The 17,387-nt window shown below is 42.4% G+C and overlaps 1 protein-coding gene across 3 annotated transcripts in view; it reads right to left on the bottom strand.

Moving 5' to 3' along the window:
• The window catches only part of ADAMTS17 (ADAM metallopeptidase with thrombospondin type 1 motif 17), a 172,489-nt gene that overhangs the window by 63,360 nt on the left and 91,742 nt on the right, over positions 1–17,387 (bottom strand). For all 3 annotated transcript variants that reach the window (XM_081838768.1, XM_081838769.1, XM_081838770.1), the window contains 6 exons: positions 16,719–16,859; positions 15,399–15,549; positions 9,056–9,157; positions 7,312–7,457; positions 2,421–2,587; positions 1,488–1,615 (listed from right to left, as the gene is read on the bottom strand). In XM_081838768.1, the coding sequence (XP_081694894.1) occupies positions 1,488–1,615; positions 2,421–2,587; positions 7,312–7,457; positions 9,056–9,157; positions 15,399–15,549; positions 16,719–16,859 (835 nt within the window). The remainder of the gene's footprint in view (positions 1–1,487; positions 1,616–2,420; positions 2,588–7,311; positions 7,458–9,055; positions 9,158–15,398; positions 15,550–16,718; positions 16,860–17,387) is intronic.

Genomic DNA, 17,387 nt, shown 5'->3' with positions numbered 1-17,387 from the left:
GTATAAAGTAGAGAATAATGATCAGTGGTGGAAACAGTTGAATCAAGAAGAAAATGCTTGTGCCTATTAAAAGAAGCTGTGTGCATGTGCGCCTGTGTGCAAGAAATGCAGGCAACTGTGTTTTGTTTACTTAGGGTATATTTTTTACAACGAGGTCAGATAGTTCTCCAAGTAGCCTATATCCAGGTCACTGAGGACTTTACAGATTAAAAACAACACCCCAAATTGTGTCAATAAATTAGATGTTAGCAAACACCCACAAGAATCCAAAGAAACCAGAGGATGCACTAGACGTCCCCCAGAAGAAGCTTGAGCTATTGAGCAAATACCCTTGAAGAACATCACTTAACCACCTCCAGCTGTTCAAGTCTTATATACCAAGTGCACATCATCATGCAATATTGTGTTACTGCAATGCGCTCCATTTGGGGTTTCCCTTGTGCTTGATCTGGAATCTATAGTTTGTGCAGAATTCTACAGTACAATTGCTGACAAAAGTGAAACCCTGTCAGCATATAACACCTCTGGTCAGAGATCTGCACTAGTTGCCAATGTGCTACCGGTCCAAATTCAAGGTGTTACTACTAGTATATAAAGGCTTTAATATAGTGCTTCTTAAATTTGGGTTCCCAGCGGTTGTTGGACTACAACTTCCATCATCCCTAGCTAGCAGGAACCAGTGGTCAGGGATGATGGGAGTTTGTAGTACAACAACAGCTGGAGACCCAACTTTGAGAAACGTTGCCTTAATACCTTTGGACCTGCTTACTTGCGAGATTGCCTTACCCCATACACGCCCACTTGGCTGCTTCAATCTATAAAACAGGCACTGTTACAGGTGCAACATAATACTTCAATGCATTTGTAAAAAACAAAACAGTCTTTTAGGGTGGCAACACTCACACTTTCTAATGTTCCAAATAGTTGGTTTTCACTGTTGTTGTTTCTTACCAATAATTTAATTGTTTTATTCTTTTTGAAAAACATGTTGAGTTGTAAGTGGTATATAATTCTTGTGAGATAAATGAAATAAAATAAAATACACAATGCTTAGCATAGAAACCTAGCTTTGCATATATATGTTCAGGTGAACTTTGGTTCAATATGAAAACGTCTTCATATCCTGCATTTTAAAAGACTGCGCCATCTGTGCAAATTCACATTTCTTCTACCTTTCAAGAATTCTCACTGCAGCAGGAAGATGTGACCTAGGGGCATAATTTTCATGTGGGGGTATTTTCAAATAAACAGTTCTCAACCTGAAAACTGAGGCCCTGTGGTCCTGCAACAGGATGTAATCACAGCTAAGCATAGTCACAGTTCTAGCAATTCCCTGAACACACTTTATGCTGCCCACTAGCCTTTCCCAAGAGACATGCCTTTGCTGAAGCTTAACATATCATCCTCATTATTATCATCTTCCATAGTTAAGTCATGCACAAGGCAGATATTATTGCTTAGAGAGAATAACAAAAAAGTTACTCCACCTGGCACTTGCCATGAACGCAGAGGTCAGTCTCATAAGGCCCGCATGGTGTACCATCAACTACCCTGTCAGACACCAACACAGGGGAATCCTTTCCAAACAGGGAGCAATAAAGTTCACAGGGCTTATCTGAAAAACAAATACACACATACACACAAAACACCATGCAAGAATATTGACTTTAGTCATATCATGTACCCAAAGCACTTGAAAATTATTGGGACAAGTATATGATATACAACAAATAAGATGGTATTCAATTAATGTGAACTGCCAGTGAAAGAATTTATCCTTGTGCAATGGGACTTCCTTCCCTTCTCTTCAGATCTAGGGGACCAGAGTGGGGGGGGGGGGAGTGGGAGGATGTTCCACTGCACAAGCAGAAATTCTTATGCTAGCAAATAGTGCTACTTTGGAAACAACCCACTATTTTGTATGGTAAAAAATGTAAATTTACATGTCTTAATTTATATAAACATGGAGACCAAACCCACAGGCAATGCAATTCCGAATGCTTGGCCCCCAACAATCACACGGAGCACCATAGAAGAAAATGCAGTGCAATAGCAGGTTTAATTTGTTTTTATAATTATAACAGTTGCATCTGTTTATGTAACTAGATATTACGTTGCTATAACCTGCCCTGAAACTTTATGATGAAAGGTGGGCAAAAAATCTTATAAACCATAAAATAAATATAAATCAGCAAGTTGTATTATCTAAGCTATCACCACCAAAACAACAGTACTGGCCTATTTGGTCATTGAAAAGCCAGCACAGTATATATTCTAAATGAATTGCCACACGTGTATATCACTCAGTTACTCCAAATTAGTAAGTTTAAAATAATACATAAACAAAACCATAAAAATAAAAAACAGTACTGAAGCGTGGGAGGCAGGGGGAAATAATGTACAAGCGTACAGAAATGTACCATCCATGATGACAGCAGTCCAAAGGCTTTTCTTCTTGTTGGTGTACCTCTCATGAGTCTGGCACTGCTGGTCTCGGAATGTGGGCATCCCTTTGGGGCAGGGCAAGTTTTCACAAACTGTGTGTTCGACACTCATGCCACGGCAGTTTTTGCCTCCGGGTCCAGGGCTGTTAGTGGAGAAAAGCATGGGTAGCCATTAGCAGGAGATAGCTAACGGATCATAAATGCAATGCTGTTTTCAGGCTAGAACTCAGAGATGGAACTACAGGATCCCACTCAGCAGAGCGAACCAGAGGGGGCCCCACACGCAGGAGGGCTGTTTTGTCATATTTGAAGTAACACACTTGTGTGTGTTTTTAACCTAGCAAAGGGAGAATGTACTGTAGACCTTGGAAGCACATGTGTCTGTCTGAGCAGAATTTTAGCAATTTGAGTTGCTCTAAGGCGAGATGCGGGTGGCGCTGTGGGTTAAACCACAGAGCCTAGGACTTGCTGATCAGAAGGTTGGCGGTTCGAATCCCCGTGACGGGGTGAGCTCCCGTTGCTTGGTCCCTGCTCCTGCCAACCTAGCAGTTTGAAAGCATGTCAAAGTGCAAGTAGATAAATAGGAACCGCTCCGGCAGGAAGGTAAACAGTGTTTCCATGCGCTACTCCGGTTCGCCAGAAGCGGCTTAGGCATGCTGGCCACATGACCCGGAAGCTGTACGCCGGCTCCCTCGGCCAATAAAGCGAGATAAGCGGCGCAACCCCAGAGTCGGCCACGACTGGACCTAATGGTCAAGGGTCCCTTTACCTTTAAGGCTAGATGAGCTCTCAAAGGAGGAAAAAAAGTAAGGCTTGTGAAAGACAATTTCCCAGGAGAGGTCTACCAAATATTAATCATGATAGGGAAATGGAACATCCATTCCCAGAGGAAGTATACCTCTTAAAATCAGCTTTGGGGAGCATCACCTTTAATCCCTGCTTCTGGCTTCCCAGTAGTATCTGTAAGACCCTCTGTTGTAAACAGAATACTGGACCATATGCACCCTTCTTGGAATCCAACAGGACTCCAACCACTCTTAATCCCAACCACTAAAATCAGTTTGTTTTTTAAACAGTGCCATGAAATAAGCAGCATTTGTGTCAGCAGAATTTTCTGGCCAGTTAACTGGGAGGTGAAGATTAACCAACAAAACCACTAGTCCTCATTCCTCTCTAAAAGGTACCTTTCTGCTGACTACGGCACTCTAACCCTGGAAGCTGCCTGATGGGGAGTCAGAACAAGAGCCCATCTAGCCCACTAATCTCTATTGCAGTGGCTTTCAACCATTGGCCTATGGACCACAAGCTTCAATCAGATGTTCCATTGTAAGGATGCAGAATAATTGAGAATATCTGTACTTGGCCCTGGCCATTATTTATTTACTTTTCCCCTGATGATGGAAACAGGCTGTTTTGAGCAGGGCTGGCTTATCAAACAAGCTAACAAACAGTGCTCATGATTTTCATAGTATGCTGCTGGTGAAAGACTTGGGATCTTAATTACTTATCACCTTCAAGTCTAAATACAGAAGTGAGATAAATGCTGAACCTGTCCCAAGAGTAAAGCTGATAAACAACTTTATGTGAAGTTGACTTCACATGACTTTGCTCATGAAAACAAGAAAACCCACTGCATTTGAAAGAAAGACTACGGTTATTAAGAGTTATGCATGTGCTTTGGTTTACAGAACAAAAACGTTTATTATATAATCCATTAAGTTCCTTAGAATTTTTCAAGTGGTCTGGAGGTGGAGGAGCTTGTGAACCACAGATCTACTTCAATGGGTAGCAGCTGTCCAATATCTGAGGCAATGGTCCTTTGCAGCCAAAAGAGTCTTCAACCAGATGCTAGGAATTGACCCTGGGACCTTCTGCATGCAGAACATATGATCCACCACTCAGCTACTGGCCCTCCTTAACTCAAAACTCACCACACTGGACTGTCATTTATAACATCCACTTACAGCCCTCATTGATTTCTAAAGCTCTTTACATTTAACACACCTGCTGAGTTCTAGCATGCAAAATGGTTGCACAGTATGGGTGGGGAACATGATCTCTGTATACACAAGTTACCTTGTTAATAGAATCCGCTGAATAAAATCCAAACCCGAATGCTTTCCTGTCTCAGATGCTACATGTGGGAGAAGCTCATGCTAAGAGTAACAGCTCAGTAAGAGCAAATTCAGTAAGAAATCAGTAAGAGCAAATCTCAGTAAGAGCTCAGTAAGAGCAAATTCCACTGTCGAACAGCTCAGTAAGAGCTGTTTGACAGTGGAATTTGCTGCCAAGGAGTGTGGTGGAGTCTCCTTCTTTGGAGGTCCTTAAGCAGAGGCTTGACAACCATATGTCAGGAGTGCTCTGATAGTGTTTCCTGCTTGGCAGGGGGTTGGACTCGATGGCCCTTGTGGTCTCTTCCAACTCTATGATTCTATGATTCTAAAGCTCCCGGGATCTAATCCTCGTTATCTAAATAAGGCCTAAAACATCCAATTCCTAAATCCTCCTTAGCCAGGCAGAATTTCCATAAAAGATTCCAATCTGCAGCTGGAACTCATCTGTGTCACCATGTCAGGAGCAGAGTGTCTTTTGTGAAGAACCGTGCCACTACCAAACATACACACACACGTGTTTAATCAACAAAGTTGGGGAAGGGCCACAGCTCAGTGATAGAGCATCTGCTATGAACGCAGAAGGTCCCAGCCCCAGGCTCCGTTTCTGGCATCTCTAGTTAAAAGAATAAGAACACAGGAAGTCACCTTATGGCACTGAGTCAGACCATGGCTCCATCTAGTCCAGAATTTAGATTGATAGCAACTCCCTGTAATTTCAGGGGGGAGGGGCTTTCCCCCTGCCCAGCATGGAGACCAGGTAGGATCAGCTTGCAAGTGGCACAAACACCCTCCTCTGCCTGAGGCCCTAGAGAGCTATGGATAGTCAGAACAGGCAATACTGAGCTAGATGGATGAATAGCTGGACCTGTTGCAAGCCAACTTAATGTGTGCTTGTGCTCTTTTTTGAAAAGGAGTCAAATGCCTGTTAGAAATGAAAATACATCAATGGCAAAGGAAGGAAGGAAGGAAGGAAGGAAGGAAGGAAGGAAGGAAGGAAGGAAGACAAAACTCTTGAGAGAGTAGTAGCATGGTAGCTAAGATGCTGAACTGTGAGCTAGCAAACCCAGGATTCCTATCCCACCTTTGCCACCAAATCACTCAGATGTTATTCATGTGAAGGAGCAATGTGGGGAGGAAAGGGCTGTGAAGTCTCACCTCTGCCCCTGGCAGATGACTCGGGGTTTTCCCCAGCCCTGTCCCAGCTTCTGCACATTCCGTTTGCTGGGAAACAAAAGGGGGGGGGGAGTGCTGTTGCACTCAGGTCATTCTGGTGGGCTTGCTATAGGCATCTGGATGGTCACTGTGAGAACAGGATGCTGGACTAGTTGGGCCTTTGGCATGATCCACAAGGGCTCTTCTTATGTTCGTTTTCTCTGGCTCCTGGAACCCTGATAATGGAGGGCTCCAGGACTCAGGGATGCCTAGATGCACAGGTTTCCCTGCCACAGACATCCATGCTAATTCCGGGATCAGAGGAGACACATGTCATTAGGGGTGGGGCCTGAGCCACAGCTCCTTTTACCCCTCCCCCTTGTCCCTTTAGTAATTTAAAAACGAACCCTCCGCAAAATTCATCAACATTTGAGCGTAAATTTCTCCTAATATACACATTTTTGCAAAGCAGTTTTTTTGCAAAGCACTTTTTCTTAATATAACACATTTTTTGTATGTTATTTTCCCTGAGGCATGCACATTTACCCAGTGTATGCATTTTTGTACTCTTTACGTGGTTGGAGAACAGCAGTGCAAAATTCAGAAAAAGGTAAGAATTTTAGGGGGAAATTCAGGAAAGTGGGATGGCTGGGTTTTGATTTGCATATTGTTTTGGAAGATTGAACAAAATCAATTTTCTCCTCCATCCCTGTGGCAGAGAACACCACCACCAACATTACTGAATTCCCCAAACGAAGTATTTTTTAAATCCTCAATCAATAGATTTGGATAGCAAATAAACCAGCTGCAGAAGAACAAAGAATGCAGACAGGAATATAAAGTGAACCTATATAGAGAGAGTGAAACAGGATCACGTGCCATTTACGAGCCAAGAACTTACATGAGCAAAAGAATGTGAAAAATCAGCGCAAAAATCTGGTGCATTAAAGTAAGGGGCACTGGGGAGATTTAGTTTTACTGAAGTGGATACACACACTACATTTCTTGTCTGCTCAAGCAGATTTTGTTGACCTCAGATATCCACATAGCGTGTACCATCTAGGCAACTATAGATGAGACTGGCATACAGCATGGTAATTTCTTTGATTTTCATAGTATTGGGCCTTGAGCAATGCTGCAGCTTTGAGTGATGTGTGCTGCAGAGTTAGCTTATGCACAAAAGAAATGAGGAAATGGCAAGGAAAGCAAACCGAGCTACAAAGGAGACTCCTGAAGTAACGGCTGCATCTTTCGGCCTCTTCCACAGCTTACTTTGTTTAATACATTTGTATACTACAGCTTTTATGGGAAACTCAAGGAGGCATACATAGGGTCCCCAGGACCAGGAGGTCTCCTGTCAAGGCACTCCTTTGGTTCAGCCAGAGCATCTGTTTTGCATGCAGAAGACCTTAGGTCCAATTCCAGGCATCTCCAGGTACTACTAGAAGATAACCCTAGCTGATACCCTGGAGAGCTGTTGCCAGTCAGGGTAGACTGTACTGAACTAGATGGACCAACAGTCTGACTCAGCATAAGGCAGCGTCCTAGGTTACATGAGATGCCTTCAGGCTTTAATGTCTCCTTGGAATGAGGCAACTTACGGTGGATTGTCACATTTACGTTGTCTGAATCTGGCACCGGTCCCACACGTCCTGCTGCACATGCTCCACTGGCTCCACATGCTCCAGTCTCCATCTACATGTTCGGGGATGGGAGTTTTGCTGACACACTCCCCAGTTCGGCACCACTGGAATGTAACAAGGGTTAGAATAGTGTGGCCACTGACTTCAATGCCACAGGTGCTTTGAGACCGATCAAACAAATAAGGGAATGGCTACAAGGATGAGGTTAAGCACAAGTGGAAGCACTTGTTAAGCTGAAATAAAGAGAAATTACAGGTATATACCAGCATTACCAACTCAAGGTGGTACACATGCTTCTCATCTTTGTATCTTCATGTCAACCCTGAGAGACGGTGACCAGCACAAAGTCACTCAATGAACTTCATGGTTGAAGTGTGTGCCCATAGTTCTGGACCCTTGTGGTGGCAATATCTTCTTGAAATTGGGTAAATAAATATTGGAGATAAATGTTTCTGAAGTCCTCCCAGTTGTAAAAACTGCAATCAAGGCCTTGAAACACTTTTGAGGTGATAGTATTATTATTTATTCAATTTATATACCTCCCTTTATCAAAAGCTCCCAGGGGGATGTACAACATTAAAAACACATCACAGAACATCAATGATAAAAACATAATAGGAAACATGGTAAAAAAACATACTGATAGGCAGCATAATAATAAAGCAATCATCCTGAGAAATATGCCAGAGGAAGATGGATGGGACCCCTCCTCCAGCTGTGTGTTAGTGGGCAGAGACAAAAGGGTTTATGGGATGTAGGATTTCAGTTTGGATGATGTAGGCAAGGAAAATCGTTTGGAGCACTAACAAAGAGACAGACAGCCTGTCTGATTTATCTGTTCCGAGACGCAAGCCTGCTCTGCTTACTGGAGAAGCAAGAGAACGCTGAGGAAGATTTTTTTGGGGGAAACCTTATCTGGAAGCCTGTAGTCAGCTGCTTAGAGCATTCTTCAATACAATAGTAAGACACCAGTATCAGATACTGATACTGCCAATAGTAAGAGTACAGTAGGCCCAAAACTTACATGCAGTTAACTTACACGATCACAGCCTTACACACTTTGCCAATGAATGAATGAATGAATGAATGATGGGAGACCTGAAAAAAGCCCTCAGAAGGGGCTTTGTGATATTTCAAAACAGCATCCAGAGCACTTGTACAACCTTCCCAGAGCCTGGAAAGCAAGGCAAAGGACTTAAAAAGATATTTCTGTGCTAGGCTTTCCTGCTGTGGAAATTTCTAAGCCCTCTGCCTTGCACTTACCAACCTTTGGAGAGTAGCATGAGGACTTTGGAAGGCCTTGTGAGGCTCCCAAGATCTTATCTGCTCAGTGAACCAGCATTAAACAGGTAGGGATGGGGGTGTCAATTTCAGGGCATGGGTGTGTGTCTTCCTAACTGCACAATTTTGCCTTTGCGTGCAAGACCGCCAGAATGTAACCCCCGCGTAAGTTTCTAGTCTACTGTATTGAGGTTCACCAACTATTTGCCATAATGTAATTAATGCACACCCCACACAATGATTCCTAAGAAAACATGCACAAACATTATCTGAGTAGAAAATGGTCTTGAAAAGCAAGTGGAAGGGCAACTCTTAGAAAACTGATACTGTCGACTGGCTAGAAAAATTTGCTATCAGACAGCATAGAGACACAGCAAATAAATAAAAAGACCAGGCCTGAATTCTCCCTTAGGGGGATTACCTTGTCTGCTCCGCATTCTGTGCCATCCAGAGGAGGGTCCAATTTGGTTTTGCAAGATGCGTCTCCTTCCACAAGGCACCAGAGACCAGCACACATCAAATGCTGCCAACATAAAAGCAAAGGCATTTTGTCCTTTTTTCTGGAGATATCAGCTATTTTTTGTGAGGGACGAAGTCTCTCATGTGAATCCAGAAGTATCTGATTGGCTTCATTTTTAAGCAAAGTGATATTTTCAAAGAACAACACAGTTATGTTTTCTGCACTGACCACCTAGGCTGGAAATATGCATCCACACACACACACTTGACTGTGGGAAATGTGACACTTTTTATTTCTACCATATCCCCCCCCCCTTTCTCCTCCTCCTACCCCAAAGAAATAAAATAGATGCTTTTCGTAAACAATCTAGCAGCTTATTTTAGATTAATATGGGAGCTTGAGACTTCCCGATCTCTGCAACACCTCTCTTCTCTGCTCATAATCTGCACCAGTCCCCCCCCATCTTTGCCTTTATTGCGAGATGTGTGCCACAACCCCATAGTCACCTTTGACTGGACTTACCCGTCCAGGGTCCTTTACCTTCACCTTCCCTTTTTGTATGCAGCTTTGATTAATATACACATGTTGGTAAGTATGCTATTTTCAATAATGTGTGCATGTCTATGCACATTTCCCTCTAATATATGCATCTTTGTAGACATTGTTTGGGACGTGGGTGGCGCTATGGTCTAAACCACAGAGCCTAGGACTTGCCAATTGGAAGGTCAGCAGTTCGAAACCCCGTGACGTGGTGGGCTCCCGTTGTTTTGTCCCAGCTCCTGCCCACCTAGCAGTTCTAAAGCACGTCAAGTGTAAGTAGATAAATAGGTACCGCTCCGGTGGGAAGGTAAACGGTGTTTCCATGTGCTGCTCTGGTTCGCCAGAAGTGGCTTGGTCATGCTGGCCACATGACCCAGAAAAACTATCTGCGGACAAACGCCGGCTCCCTCAGCCTGTGAAGTGAGATGAACGCACAACCCCAGAGTCGTCTGCGACTGGACCTAATGGTCAGGGGTACCTTTACCTTTAGACATCGTTTGGCTGGAGAACTGTATCACACAATTTGTTGAATTGCAAATGTGCCTTAAAAAGATCCTCAGAGAACCTTGGCAGGACAATTTGGGATGACCTCAAAGCACCAACACAACTGGGGTTTTGTGTATGTATGTGTGTTTTTAATTTAATTTTTCTTAAAGTTTTTTTTGTGTGATACAAAACAAACAAATAAACAAGGAAAAGTACATATAGTGTCTCCAGTTTCAATTCATAGAGCCTTTTTTCACAGTCCATTTACATTCAATATGAGACACTATGGCAATGAACCAGCAAAGAAGTTCTACTTTTGTTAATGCTCAGAGACAAAAAGAAAAAACCCCACCTCATGTGAAATTAATAACATGTCTAATTGCTGTCCTTGGGTTTTATGGTTTTCGTAAGTTGGGTTATTTAAAAAGTGTGACTGTTTTCACTTTGCTGTTTTATATGAAGCTTAAATGTTTGGTTTCACAGCTTCTGTGTATTGCAAGACCTTACTCTTACTAGAAAATATTTTTCATATTATTATTATTATTATTATTATGTATTACAACCCATTTTACATTTACTGGAATGTCTCAAAAATGTTTGCATGGGTTTCAGTTTGGCTGATTGTCAAAAGGCACTCTGGCTTAATGGGGGGAAAGGAGGGAGAACAAACTTTAAATAGAATTGTAAAATACAATGTGGGAATCTAAGAATATCCTAATAAAAATAATTTTTAAAGTGATGGCTATAAATAAGAAAAGGGCTTGAGAAACTGAAACACAAGCAGCTTTGAATTAACTTCCACAGGGGCTGGTGTGGCAGTGCAAAACTACAGTTACGCTTCCTTTGAATTAGTTAAGATCTGTATTGTGGTATACCAAGTGATGTGTAATATTGGTGGGCAATGACTGATTGAGCTGCCTTAATGTTGCAGAAGAGACAGAAGGCAGAAGTGTCACTAGCTGAACTGCTCAGACCCTACAAGAAGGCGAGGGCACATAGATCGGTCCAGGGAAGGTGAGAGAAGCATCAGTAGCAGAAGGAAGGAGAAGGCAGAGGCCTTCAGGGTCAGAAAGCAGGGATCCCAGAAGTGCGGGAGGGCACAAAGCACTCCAATATGAAATTTAAATTTAAAATAAAAAAGGATCATAACTCAGTTCTGCACCACTTTGTTACTGGTTACATAGGCAGAATTCTTTTTTTGAAACAGACACACACACACACACTCCTCCATTGTATATATTTGCATACCATCCTTCATCCACAGATCTCAGGGCAGTTCGCAACAGGAGAGCTTCAAAATGATGAAAAAGGAAGTGCCATGAAGTGGAATGGGCTCAATAAATAACAAAAAAAACCAAAACAAAACAAAACAAAAAAACCACCACCAAGAAAGCTGACAGCTGGAATTAAATCCCTAGCCATGACAATTTAAAGTACAATTTAAATACAGCTTTAAAAGGATAGTACTGCTGGTTTCCTCATTGAGGAGTTCCTGATAAAATATCTAGGAATCTCAGGGTTTGCTAGAGATCCAGTTTGAAAAGCAAAATTTTCTGTATTCCATTTAGAGAGCATTTACAGTATTCACATCCCAATAATCATGCCCCCCCCCCGGCCCACTTAAGTTAAACTTCTGAAGAATGTCAAGGTCAAAGTGCATTGCATCTAGCTATTTAACAAGGCTATAAATCTTGGGGGAAACAGCTGGTGCTGGGATCAAGGGGTTCATCTTTTTGCGTCAAGGGGTTCATCTTTTTGCAATATTTGCGTCATGTGGAATAACGACTCAAGACAACGTGCTATGGGATTAAATTGGCCACAACTTTATTAAATTTCAAATGTGGGTAGACCTTGGCTCAGGCATTGGGCGTTCTCCCTCCCCAGTCCCCAGCCGGGGACCTAGGGAGCTTCAGGGTTATCCAGTGTGTGTGGGGGGATGGACCGGCTCTGGAGAACATATGTTCAAGCAGAGATAGCCGCCCCCGTTACGCCGCCGCCACAGGGGAGAGCAATGACGACCTTTCGGCGTACGGTCAAAGCCTCCCTTCAGAAACCCCTTTAACGTGGAACCCTGGTATCGCTGCCGCAAAGCGGAAGATGGACTAAAGGATTCCGCCCAAGGCCTGATACCGCCAAAGTTGTGACGTTTTGCTATGGGAAAGGCGAAACCTGCCAATGCAGGGAAATTCCTTTCCGGCCCTTTAACAGTGACCTTAACGTAGCAGCGCCCGCATATCTGTGAAGATAAGTTAACCTTCAAAACCTATGAAGAAAAGTTAACCTGCAAAAGAAGACATTAACTGAGGGTGGGTAGGGTGGGAGAAGCTCTGGAGCCAAGTGAGGATTCCCAGGTAAGATCCTCCCTCTATTGTGTAGGCAGGTAATCCCTCCCCTACCTGGCCTGGTCTCCTTGGCAACGCTTCCCCCAGGTGGGATTGGACAACTGACTGAGGTAGGCGGAGACCTCCAGTCAGCCAAGCCTATGCTGATGGTGCCGCTACAGATCTAGGGCTACGCGCGTCCACGCAAAGGGCGCCCCCCGTTTTAAGTGGGGAGCGGTCATTGCCATTATACTGAAATATGAACATGAGGGCAAGTGAAATGTAGCAAATTCTTTAAAAAGAGATATAAAACATTCTGCTCCAGTCACCTGATTTACAATGGATATAGTACAGAGGCAAATAATTTGGGGAAAATGTAAGTTCTATGAGCTGCAATTTTCCTTTCAAACAATTGCCTTAGTGTGACAGAAGACAGAAATCCAGCTTATGTTTTCCCCACCCTACCCCCAACAATACCCACTTTTAAAAGTTTGGTTTTTGTAAATCCCACACAGGATGACTTTATTCCATTCAGTAGTATTGGTTTCCTCTTTTACCGTATAACATGAACTAACAAAAAAGTTCCATTCAACATTAAGACGACATCCACACATACATAAAAAGCACTTTTGTTCCACTTTAAAAGACGTGGCTTCTTCCCAGATAATCCTTGGAACTGGAGTTTGTTAAGGGTCTCGTAACAACTTTCTGCTCCCTTAACAAACTCCGGTTCCCAGGATTCTTGGAGAGGAAGCCATGGATTAAGAGAGGATTAGAAAGCGTAGGGGCCATAACCTCCATTTCCTTGAACAATAGTAAAATAATATTACACAATATTAAAACTGGATGGACAATTGTGCCTCAGATTTGCAGAGGGTGAATTGGGGAGGCCATTCTACTGAATAATCTCTGGGGGGGACTGAAATTCTCTAACAGTTAAAAAAATTGTCAGAACATTCATTTCCAATGAAATTTGGCTCATCCCTATGTTGGTGAACTAGTTGTGCATGTGGAAATGTGTGGGTCTCCAAGTCACACTGTTCTTTACTCTGACGCTTCAAGGTCAAGGTCTTGGACCCGTGCTTTCCAGATAAGGGACAAGGAGAGAACTATGTGTTGTTGTTGTTGTTGTTAAGGGACAAGGAGAGAACTATGTGTTGTTGTTGTTGTTGTTGTTGTTGTTGTTGTTGTTGTTGTTGTTGTTGTTGTTTTACTGAATGTTATCTTCGTAACTCTTTTTTTAATACCAAATTTCAACAAAATTGAGTAGGACTGATTTACTGAAGCTTGTTTCCATTTTGTAACAAATGTTTATATTTATATTCTGTTTTTCATATATTGTCTTATTGGATAAATATTGGCTAAAACAGCTTGCCAATATTTTCTGCAACTTAGACCAACTTATCGTTTTAGCCCTCTTCCTCTACTCTGCTTATTTCTTGTAGATATTCTGGATGATAGAGCCCTAGCCATTAACACATCTACTTTGAAAGAAGTCGGATTTCAACATAATTTACCTCTCAGAGCCCTCTCTCTTTCTTGATCTTTAGTACTTCAGCTATAGATTTATACCTGTACATATTAGGCCACAGCATGGCTCAGGATACAGCAGGTAAAAATAGTGACTCCCCACCTTAACCACCATTTTGCACTTGGCTGTACACCACCTCTCCCAACATATTATTTTGCCCTTGGCTTCAGTTCAGGGTGGGGAACTTTTTTCAGCCTGAGGGCCATATTCCATTCTGTCCCACATTTCAGGGGCCACATCCCATTGGTGGGCAGAGATAGAGGGGAAAGTGGCCATAACCACAGGTGTGGGTTTTACCTTTGTACAGTAGACTAGTTTCTGTGCACATTCACACCCCCCCTCTCTATCCTCCATTCAGGCAAGCAACAAGCATTATCTGAGTTCATGCCCCCACCGTCCCCCACACTACGCCACTGTTCGCCAGTGCTTCAAGTTAACTCACTGTGCATACTATAAGGTCCTCCCCTATAGAGATTCCTGTGCAACTCTCAAGGGTTCCACAGCTGACGTGCAGGGGTTCCTCAAGAGAAGGCAACACTGAAAAGATTTCCTGAAGGTTGAAAACTACTGCAGTAGGCCAAGCAGCAAAATACATATGTATATATAAAGGCCTCAAGCCAAGGAAAGCCAACCAGCTTCTCAAAGGGAAAATAATTGAGAATGTCCTTTCTTTTAACAGACACTTCCTGGGATGGTCTTTAAAGATATACACATTCAGAACGTCTCTCAATAACAGCGAGCTTGGTGGTCCACATTCCCCGAAAAACACTACTTAGGAAGATTTTTAAAATATTTTTTGTGCTCATTGTTTTCATGTTGCATTAGCTGCCTTCCCGATCCAGAATAAATAAAATGGAACAGTTAAGACTTGAAGTTCATTCCCTCTGCTACAGCACACAGTGAAAAGTTTTATTAATTTGGCACGTCTCATTTATGTAACATTAAAAAATATAAATGGTTCTTATTTTCTGTTTTATATCACATTTCAAGTTCCTGGATTTTTTTACTAAGGGGAAGGGGGGGCATTTACTGAAACAATTACCTCCCAAAATAAAGAGCAGAATTACAAACTACTCTGTCTATTCTAAGTGCGACCTCTAGAGGAGAAATGGTCAAAGTCTGTATTCTCAAGGGCCACTTTGTAAACCACACAGCAGTCTAGGGGCCAGAATAAATTTTGCCACCCAAACTGGCTTCCTTGGGAGCGGTGAAACTCCATAACAGAGCTGCCATTGACTTTGCAGTTGAGTTCATGTTCTCAGGTGCAGAATTACATGCTATGTACAAAATAAATTTCTTTATTACTTCCATCTCAAAACAATTTGCCCTTATAAATGAAACTGTGGGCATACTTTTTTAAAAAACCATGCTTGGGGCCTTATGGTTCGGTCCCCAGCTTGTTTATGTCCCAAATGGGTTATCTTACCTCCATATTTTTGCAGAAAGTTGCATTGGTTCCAAAGAGAATCTGGCATTGCTCATCTGCGCTGTAGTGCATTCCTGGAAGTTTGTAAGGAAGTCGCACCACATAACGGCTCCGTGGGTCTGTTACCAGTAAACAGGTGCTAACTTTTGACCTGAAGAGATAAAACATATTTTGAAGGGCATTGTGAGAGCATTGCTCTATTTCATCAAATGACTGTATTTTCACAATATAATGGACTTCAAATTTAGCAGCCTCTTCAAAACATGCCTCCCCACAGTGTACTACTATGTATACGTACTACCTCCTTTTTAAGTGACAGCGTGCTATGAAACTGTGCTATGTATTTGATTTGTAAAAAAAAAGGTATACAACACTGTTCTGGTCCATAATGAGTGCTTAAAGAGGCTTATATTGAAAATCTACAGGACAGAATTAACAGCATCAATATCACAATAAAAATGAAAATATCAAATATCAGATTCCCATGACAAAATGTGTTGGCTACAATCCAGAGAGTTAACCGTGAAATTAATGTTCTGATGGATTATGGTCTCAGAAAGGGATTATAATGGAGCTGCTAAAAGGGGGGAAATGGTTATAATCTTATGAAGGGTTTGGGGTAAACTTTGGTTCCAGTTCAGACCTTCCCCAAATTCAGAATTGGGCAGAAATTCTAAGAAACAAACTAGGCACAATGATAAAAATGTGACTACCACAAAAAATGACAATCATGTGTCTAGCTCTGCTCTCCTTCTCCATAATATCTAGTAGAAAACTTATCTTATGACATGACAACATTCTATATTTTCCTACCTCTACTCCAGACCCTTGGCTGCCAGCAGTGAAAGCTGGGAAAGTACATAATTTTGTAATGCCATGATATAAGTTTTCTACTAAATGTTATGGAGAGGATGGGAGAACTAAGACTCGTGGTATATCTTATGCCAGGTTTGGCCCAAAGAAGAAGAATCACTCACGAATGTTACATTTCTCTATTACTTTCATGGCAACATTGCAAAAGCATAGAACTGGATTCTTCATTCAAACCAACATATTTCAGTTGTCACAAAACACTGGCAAGGTTTGATTTGAAAAGGACAGCAAAACTGGGATTCTTGTCAAGAAGCTGTCAAGGTGCTGAAATATGGGTATCATAACGTTTCTGATCTCCTGCCAGTAATGTCTGCAAAACCCAGGATTCAAAGAAGACAGCTTCCACCTTCTGGCACCCACCATTGAAAATTGTTCATCATTTCTGCAGAGAAGACAAGAGACTGGTGTCTTGTGATTCAAAGGCTTTGCTGACAACAGCATTCTTACTTGAGAAACTTTTCAAGGTCATCACGACTGCAGGAAGACCAGGATAGGTCACTGGGATTCCTTCCCTTCACCCATTCTCCAGACATGATGTGAGATCTTCCAGCACAGGACAAGTGGTCATCATCATGGCTCATCCCCATGCTGTCAGAGAAGAAAAGGAAATAAGTAAACCAATACTGTGAATGGGACACTTCCATTTGCAGTTTCTCAATTTCAGTTTCAAAAAGTAACAATATATTGTTTATTTCTAAGAGATGGCAGATTTGAAGTACTGGAAAAGAGTTTTTCAGCCAGATAATCCAAACTGTGGCTACACTAGAGTCCCATAGACTGGCTTGCATGCTGGTACCACTGAACTGGCAGCAATGTCTTCTTCATGGATTTCCCATTCTTGTGGAACTGCCACAACATTCCCCCTTGACTCCGGTCCCAATTCTGCCAGGATAGACACCTTCAGCTCTACATTAACAGAAATGAGAATCTAGCTGTTTCAGGGCTCCCTACGCACAGCAATGTCACTCGGATCAGTGATCCAGGATGCAGAACTGAGGATTTCTGTCTGTCATTGCTAGCTTAATGGAAAGAAATCTTTCAGGTAAGTAACTCTACACAGGGTACAAGGCTAATACCTGGCAATCACAAGGTACAATGGAAGAGTGAACACAGAAG

This window comes from Podarcis erhardii (genome assembly GCF_964252035.2).
Source record: "Podarcis erhardii genome assembly, chromosome: 14".
In the NCBI taxonomy this organism is placed as follows: Eukaryota; Metazoa; Chordata; class Lepidosauria; order Squamata; family Lacertidae; genus Podarcis; species Podarcis erhardii.
The sequence above is the reverse complement of the archived record's forward strand: the minus strand, read 5'-3'. Positions and strand labels throughout refer to the sequence as shown.